Source organism: Dermochelys coriacea, chromosome 2 (genome assembly GCF_009764565.3).
Source record: "Dermochelys coriacea isolate rDerCor1 chromosome 2, rDerCor1.pri.v4, whole genome shotgun sequence".
Taxonomy (NCBI): Eukaryota; Metazoa; Chordata; order Testudines; family Dermochelyidae; genus Dermochelys; species Dermochelys coriacea.
The window spans coordinates 92,590,055-92,598,928 of NC_050069.1; the positions used below are offsets into that span (position 1 = coordinate 92,590,055).

Here is an 8,874-nt window from a genome sequence, read left to right on the forward strand (position 1 = left end):
CTGTAGTGTTAAGCTAAGGAAGTGAGTGAAACCCAATTCTGCCATCGCTATGTTTGAGTGGGGAAGATCAGGATGTTCTCATATTTCAGCTCCATCTCCCCCTCAGGTGGGAGCAGATACACTGAGGATGTCCTCTCATCACAGCAGTATGGTAGCAGTAGCAGCAACCAACTTCATGCACGTTCACGGCACCAGTCTCAATACCACAAGAGCGTACAGGCAGCGGCTCTCCTAAGAGTCGTCTCCTGAAAACAAGTCCAGTGGGACTGCACCCAGTTATAAGCAAGTAGCCCTGTTTAAGAACTTTAGCCACTGTTTGGGTCAGGGTTAGCGCATGACATTGGGCTTCATGATAGGTCCAGCTGACAGCATGTCGTCACATTTCTTGTTCCCATCCCTAATACAGCCACAAAATCTTGCAGGGCATCATTTCACGCAACTCCAAAATCTGGAGGGAGAGTAGTATATGAAATTTGGAGTTTGCCATTTATCAAGGTGTGAAGTTACAAGGTTGTATTGTATGATAAGTGTATAATTAGATATTTTAACTGCTACCAGAGTTTCTGTATCTAATCTAATTGTAGCATTCTTTTAGATTACACTAGTGTTGCAGTCTCTGCAAATGATAGACATGGTATCTAGCTAGTAATCTGAATAGATTTCTAATTGATAATAAGTAAAAATGAAATGCAACATAAGATCATGAGAAGTTACAAGACTTGATCTATCTATCTATATGCTTCCAGGTGTGAGGTAATTGTCAGACTAGGTCAGGAAGAATTTTTAGCACAAATCCCAGTGGTGTAGTGTCACAATAATAGTCTCGTGCATTACTGTGGCAGAATGGGGTTTACTTCTCCTGACTCATCAAGTACCATATAGGCCACTGTCAGAAATAGGATTCTGGTTTGGATGATCAGTTGGTCAGTTCAGATACAGCAGTTTGTATGAAAAATGTACAAGATGGATAAATAACCTCCAATATTTCTCTTTTACTTTAGTAGAATGAAGCATATCTTTACATGTTAAGGAGCACTAGTATTAAGTTTTTACTGTGACGTTTTTAGAAAATGTTAACACTCTGGTGCCTAGGGTTAGTGATTTGGTAGCAGAGGTTAATCTATAAAACAATATTTTTAACTTGTTCCCTTTGTTGTGGAAAACGAGTCACACCATCTGTTTGGTTCAAACAGTCTGAGGTCCTTTTATTTGAATACAGACATGCTGGGAGAAGGAGACAGAGATGGCCACACGCAGGTGCCACCCTCGTCTCTCTCTGTCCTGCCCCTATAATAATACCAGTCTTATATAGTTTTTTTACATTCAAGTCAAATGATACATTTCCTTAATTTTTTTATTACTCAGGCATTGTTAATAAAGCCTTATAAAGGAGCCAAAGTGAACAGTTTCATAATTAGCACTGTGCTGACGCACTTCGTTATTATCAAGATTGGCGGTTTGCTTGTGGCAGCGTTTTGTCTAGGGGCTTTTGCAGGTTGGGGGCGGGCGGTTGCATATAATGGATAGCTAGGGACTTGAGCTAGGCTAGAGGTTGGTCTAGTTCGTTATCTGGGTCACAATACCACAGCCCAGCATATGCAAATGCTCTTAGCTTAAGCTAAGTCTTACAGGATACAGGCTTATAGGCCTCTTGTGTTACTGCGCTTGCCTATGCTGCATATAGTGCATAGATCTTGTCACAGAGTGGGATGGGGCCAGGTTCAATATCAGGCTTAACAGCAATTTCCCCCACACCTTCATAAGCATCTAATATATTTTAAATGCTATTAATATATTAACCAGTATGGATGTGAATTCAAGATAACTGAAATATTCATTTTGCTTGGTTGTTTTTCTATTAAACTTGATTAAAAGAGCCTCACAGACCACACAAAATAGGAATAGGCCATTAAAGATTTCCTTTATGAAATGATTGTCTGATGGATATGTTAGAGTTGGCATCAACATCTAGTTTCTTCTTCACAGGTGGTTACGGACCATTTCTATCATTTTGTTCTTGAATAAACAGGATATGCTAGCTGAAAAGGTCTTGGCAGGGAAATCAAAAATTGAAGATTACTTTCCTGAATATGTGCGTTACACTGTACCTGATGATGGTAAGATTTCGTAACCATTGGGATTAAAGTAGCAGGCATAATCCTTGTTCTCATAAGTACTACAAAGCCACAGATTCTTTCAATCAAAATTATGATACACTACTGTGAAAAGATAGGACACATGCATGTACGTACACAAAGGGAAAACTTAATTTGGGAAAGGACTTTGCCCTATTTTATTTGTAAGCATCTGATCAGGTATCTTAGTTACGTACAAAATTATGGTAGGATGGAATGAAGCAAATTATACCAAGCTTGTTTCTTCACTTCATTGCTTATTTCAGGATAAAATGAATTCTGTACCCAAAACAAATAGAGTTAACATGATCTGGAGGATTGAATTTCCTGTACTGAACAAGAACATTAAAAAATTGACCAATATGGCCCCAATTCAGCAAGATACGTAAGCATATAAGTAGTTCCATTGAGTCAGTGGAGACTCCTCACATGCATAGTTAAGCATGTGCTTAAGTACCCTGTTAACTTGGGGATGAAAAAACACCTTATGAACTACTTAATTTGCTATATTGCGGAAATTGCGGATCCCGCAATATTAAGCTTCCACTGCAGTTTTTATTTTAATTAGCTTACTTTGCACAGCTCACAATGTTGCATACAGTTTGAGATTTGCAACACACACTTTTCCCCCCATTAGCACAGTAGAACCCCATTTATCCATGCTGACAGTGGCAGGGCTCTGGTTGTCATCCTCGAGGGCAGGAGGGCAGGCTCCTGCTGTCAGCCACACACATTAATGACTCTAATATAGTTGTAGCAAAATGTCTGGTTATCAAAAAAAAAATTAGCAGGCATAACATAATACTTAAGCGTTCATATTTTTCTAGCAAATTTTTCTTAAACAAATAGGTCTTATCTGGGTTTTCCAAATTACCACAATTAATTAATTAAGGTCTATTATTACTTTTCTATCATTTTCCATGTCTTGTCCACATCTCGGCCACAATTATTTGACAATCAGCCCGTAATTCAAGTAGGGTCTGACTTATATAATAAATGGTATTCAACATCAAAACTTTGTCAACAGATATGAAAGCAACATAATGTTTAACTACTGAATTGCTATTTTCACATTTCAGTGTTTTCCTGTTACTAATTGCTAGGACTTGTTAAGAAAATGTATTTTATATTGAAATATTTTCTAATTATAAGTAGTTCCTAGTTTGAAAAATATTTACATTGTTTTTAAAAAGGAGAACAAATTTACTTTTAAAGGTAAAATCTTATTATTGGTAGTAGCCAAAGTAATGTATGGAGTAGCTTCATTGTGTTACACACTTAAGAGGCCTTTTTTCAAATCAGCATATGGTGGCAAGTTAAACCCAAACGCTGATCCATGTGAATAAAGTGATCGATGTGAGTAAGCATTTGCAGATTCTAAAATCAGTTCTAGTGGTTTGTATGACCAATGTCACTGCTGTAAGCAATGTTCCCAATTTAACCAAGGAGCTGTTGCCCATAAAAAGCTGTGAAATAGAAGTTTGTTTATTTAAGATGGTTTAAAGCAGCGGTTCTCAAACTTTAGCATCCTGAGGACCTCCACTTTGATTTAAAAAATTTTGCGGGCCCCTAAACGCCCCACTTAGTCTCAGGCCCTGCCCCCACTCTACTTCTTCCCCCAAGGTCCCACCCCTGCCCCTCCTCTTCCATACCTCTTTCTACCCCCTTCCCCAAGCGCACCCTGACCCTGCTTCTCCCCCTCCCTCCCAGTACCTCCTGTATGTCATGGAACAGCTGTTCCTTGGTGTGCAGGGAGGATGGTGGAGGAGTTGATCAGCAGGGCCTATGGACCAACTGGAGTGCCCTTGGGGACCAGATCCCAGTTTGAGAAACACTAATTTAAAATGTTCTTTCGTTCTGGAAGAACCAATTGTGAATGTATTGTAGGTATATTGTTTTTTAATTCCTATAGCAAAGGACTCTCTCTTATTTGTCCATCTCTTATTAAATATGCAAAATAACTCATTTTTTTCATTTATCTGATATAATTTATTTTTAATTAAACAGCAACACCAGATGCTGGAGAAGATCCCAAAGTCACAAGAGCCAAGTTCTTTATCCGGGACGAGTTTTTAGTGAGTAATTTTAAAAACCTATATCTAGTGGTATCATGGAGGTTACTCTCATTAAACACACTTGATAATATGGTCACATTTTGCAAAAAGAGGGTGGGAAAAATGCTTAGCTCTTTCATAGCTTTTTTCAGCCATACATTTCACAGCACTGAAAAAAGGTGAAGCATTTTATAAATGGTGAAACTAAGGCACAGAGATGCCAAGTGACACATCGTGAGTCAATGGAAGAGTCAGGAATAGTCTCCTGAAACCCAGTCTGGTACTTAGTCTACTATGGACCCAGACTGCCTTCCTCTTTCCTTTTGTTCTCCATGGTGCACATGGCCACAGTAATATGGACCACTTCCACTTCTAATTTGCATGTTGTTTTGTGGATTTATTTAGCTATAAAAGCTTATTTTTGTTGCATGACAGATTTCATTCACATCTCTGTGCTGGCTGCGTGGCCTGTTGGGAGTTCAAAATCTGTTACTGAGGTCAGCTCATACGCTTAGCAACAGGCTTGTTATAGATAGGGCCCTACCAAATTCACGACCGTGAAATCTGGTCTTTTGTGTGCTTTTACCCTATTCTATACAGATTTCACAGGGGAGATCAGCATTTCTCAAATTGGGGATCCTGACCCAAAAGGGAGTTTCAGGGCAGGAGTCACAAGGTTATTTTAGAGGTGTATTTTTGTGGTATTGCCACACTTACTTCTGTGCTGATTTCAGAGCTTGGCAGCCAGAGAGCGGTAGCTGTTGGCCAGGCGCCTAACTCTGATGGCAGCTCCCCACCATACCATGCCACCCTTTACTTCTGCACTGCTGCTTTCAGAGTGGCACGGCTGGAGAGTGGTGGCTGCTGACACTACAACATGGTTTCAGAGTAGCAGCCGTGTTAGTCTGTATTCGCAAAAATAAAAGGCGGACTTGTGGCACCTTAGAGACTAACAAATTTATTTGAGCATAAGCTTTCATGAACTACAGCTCACTTCATCGGATGCATTCAGTGGAAAATACAGTGGGGAGATTTATATACACAGAGAACATGAAACAATGGGTGGTTACCATACACACTGTAACGAGAGTGATCAGGTAAGGTGAGCTATTATCAACAGGAGAGCGAGGGGGGGAACCTTTTGTAGTGATAATCAAGGTGGGCCATTTCCGCAGTTGACAAGAACATCTGAGGAACAGCGGGGTGGGGGACAAACACGGGGAAATAGTTTTATTTTGTGTAATGACCCATACACTCCCAGTCTTTATTCAAGCCTAAATTAATTGTATCCAGTTTGCAAATTAATTCCAATTCAGCAGTCTCTCGTTGGAGTCTGTTTTTGAAGTTTTTTTTGTTGAAGAATTGTCACTTTTAGGTCTGTAGTCGAGTGACCAAAGAGATTGAAGTGTTCTCCGACTGGTTTTTGAACGTTATAATTCTTGACGTCTGATTTGTGTCCATTTATTCTTTTACATAGAGACTGTCCAGTTTGGCCAATGTACATGGCAGGGGGCATTGCTGCCACATGATGGCATATATCATATTGGTAGATGTACAGGTGAACGAGCCTCTGATAGTGTGGCTGATGTGATTAGGCCCTATGATGGTATCCCCTGAATAGATATGTGGACACAGTTGGCAACAGTCTTTGTTGCAAGGATAGGTTCCTGGGTTAGTGGTTCTGTTGTGTGGTGTGTGGTTGCTGGTGAGTATTTGCTTCAGGTTGGGGGGCTGTCTGTAAGCAAGGACTGACCTGTCTCCCAAGATATGTGAGAGTGATGGATCGTCCTTCAGGATGTTCAGCTGGTGAGAGAGATTCATAAATTCCAAGGCCAGAGGGGATTACTGTGATTATTAGTCCAGTAGTTCTCAACATTTTGGGGTTCAGGGACCATTTGTAAACCTTGATGGCCTGACCCCCTGAGTCACTCCCCGACCTGATGCCCTCATACCCCCTTGAGGGGTCCATCGGGCAGGGCTTAAAGCTAAGATTCCAGATGCTCTGGCCCACTCGCAACTGATGGAAAGGGTGGTGAGCCTAGACCATGCCCAAAAACACGCAGTCCCTCCGCATGGATGGCAGATAGTAATGGGGGATTTGGGGCCTAGAGGTGAAGTGAAGAGATCAGGGGACTTAGGGTATAGTGAGGAGGAAGACATTAGACGGTCTGGGGGAGCTGGGGAAGGAATTGGGGGTAGCAGGAGGCTGGGGGAAGGGTATGGGGCAGAGCTGTATGGGGGAGGGTGGTAGTCCAGTAGCTCTCGGAAAACACACGGCCAAGGGTGGGCCAAGTTTAAAGGGGGAATTTGCGGTGCTATGGGTAAATTAGAGGGACTGGGGAAGAAAATCTGGGAAGCTGGGAGCCAGGATGGGTGGTAGGATAGAGGAGATGTTGCCAGGCTGTGGGTACATCCAGGGACTGGTACTTGCCAGAGAACATGAGCCTAAACCTCCCCTCCTCCTGGAAGCACTGCACTGAATCTCACCTTGAGTTTTCACATATCTGTTCTTTCCATTATTCAATCTAAAAGAAAATGGAGGAATCCAATCATTTATGTGGACATTGAAAATGTCAGCCCACTCAAGTGAAAGTTTTTCTAGTCAAAATATTCCTAAGGCGTTGCACTGTGCCACTGCCAATGGCAACAGGCGAGTAAGACTGAAGTAGTTATTTTTCTTTACATTTTAAATACTGTTCTGAAGCAAATTAGAAAGAGAAACCTTGAACATTTTATGATTCAAAGAGTGAAGGAGTTTATTTCATCTTGCTACCTTTGTTACATTTTTCTTTCCAATTTCATGGTTTGTATTTTTTTGTTTGTTTGGTTTTGTTCTGCTCTGTTACATTTCCTGGAAAATCTGCCTTTATTACTTACACATTCTTTATTGTAATTTTGGTAACCTATAGTCATGTTCACAAGTCTGGCACATCAGCCCCCTGCTACTCAGCACAAGATGCTTTAGGAATGGTGCTTTGGTAGCCTGTGAAAGTCGTGTCATCTTATAGCCCTCTGTAACGGTACCGGACATGCTGCAACTCTCAAAACTCTCCCTCTGCTGACCCAGACTGCAGCCACCAATTCTATTTCAGATGATTGTCTTAATTATACACAGGATTATACACAGTTAAGAAAAGGTGTTTATATTTTATATTACCTCTGACTAATATTTCTAAAAAGTATCAGAAGGTGGGCATTTCATTTTCTCGCTCTCATTTTCAGAAGTGCTAACTATCTGAAATCCCCAAATCCCCATTGACTTCAAGTTGCAGGTATTCAGTACCTGTGAAAACTAGGCCATTGGTTTCCAATTTATGAAAGCATTAGCTAGGTATGGCAGGAAGAGCTGTTTGTCTGGCTCACCAAGACAAGGCTGGAAATCCAGCTCTTTGCCTCAGCAAAATTTTTCTTTCCTTCCCAGGTCAGGTCACATGTCTAGTTCATGGCAGTATCTCCTATTTCACAAGGTCTCTGTTTCATAGGAAATTCTCCAGGCTCCTCGTCCTGTGCTTAATCACAAGACTATCCTTCCTCCTCACAATGTTGAACCCAGCATTCATCAATTCTTTACAATTCTCCCAAAACAAATATTGATGTTTTGTACACAGGATTCTGCAACTGCTGATGTTTTACTTCAGTACAATGGGTCAGCCCTACAAAAACAGCAGCAGGGCAAATCTGGGTTATTCTGGTTTTTATTTTGAAAAATCTGAATAATTTTTTCTTGGACTAGAAGCAGCTACTGTCTGACTACGTTGACCTGCATTCCAAGAATAGTATATTTAGCTCCTTTCTGAAGAATCTGTTGTGTTCTTAGTAATCTTGACCTGTTCATAATTATAGGGATCCAACTTTAATATTTTTCTTGTATTCTAGTATAGTAATGGTGGTTCTTCTGCTAAATGTTATTAGAGGTATGTATTTTTCCTTGAGTTGACACTCACTTCTCTTAATAAAAGTCTAATATGACTCATCAGATAGAGTTTTGAGTTGAAAATTCAGTAGATGGATAATCTCCTAAAATTATATGGTTGCTTAACTGCCAAGGCACAAAAAAGACCACATTTTGAAAACACATATTTTAACATGCTGCTCTAGAGTCCCAAATGTAACTTGGCATCACCAAAACATTGTGGTGAACTGGCTACTTTGTACTTTGCTTGGTGGAATCAGAAATTGGCTGTGTATAATAAGCACTATACTCCTAGAGGCTAATGGAGATTCTCTGTTGCTCAAATAGCAGGGCCCTGTGCTTTTGAAGTAGGAGGGATGATTTCTGTTCTTTGTTATTACCATAAAGCTGTACATGACATGTATGATGCACACAGCATAATTACATGTATGATGCACATAGCATCTCCATAGCAGGCTAGCGTTCACACCACAGCTTGAGTCAAACTGTATATTCATGTAGACAAGCTACATTGCTGATTTAAAACAAAAGTTCACACTTTTGCTACTTGGGCACCAAAAAAAGAAAAATAATTCCTGGGACAGATGCATTGCAGAATGCAGTATTTGGTTATCAACAGTACAGGTTATATATGTGAATGTGTACAAATAATATATAAAGTAGCAGCTCTTACAAAATACCCTTCATGCAGTTATACTGGGTATTTTAACCTTATAATACTGTGCATAATATTCTTTCTGCTAAAAACTTTGTTTATATTTTACCTGGTTTT

At 40.3% G+C, this 8,874-nt stretch overlaps 1 protein-coding gene across 3 annotated transcripts in view; it reads left to right on the top strand.

Annotated features, from left to right (window-relative positions):
* GNAL (G protein subunit alpha L) overlaps window positions 1–8,874 on the top strand; it is a 328,963-nt gene that overhangs the window by 313,932 nt on the left and 6,157 nt on the right. For all 3 annotated transcript variants that reach the window (XM_038392217.2, XM_038392218.2, XM_043508113.1), the window contains 2 exons: window positions 1,987–2,117; window positions 4,143–4,210. In XM_038392217.2, the coding sequence (XP_038248145.1) occupies window positions 1,987–2,117; window positions 4,143–4,210 (199 nt within the window). The remainder of the gene's footprint in view (window positions 1–1,986; window positions 2,118–4,142; window positions 4,211–8,874) is intronic.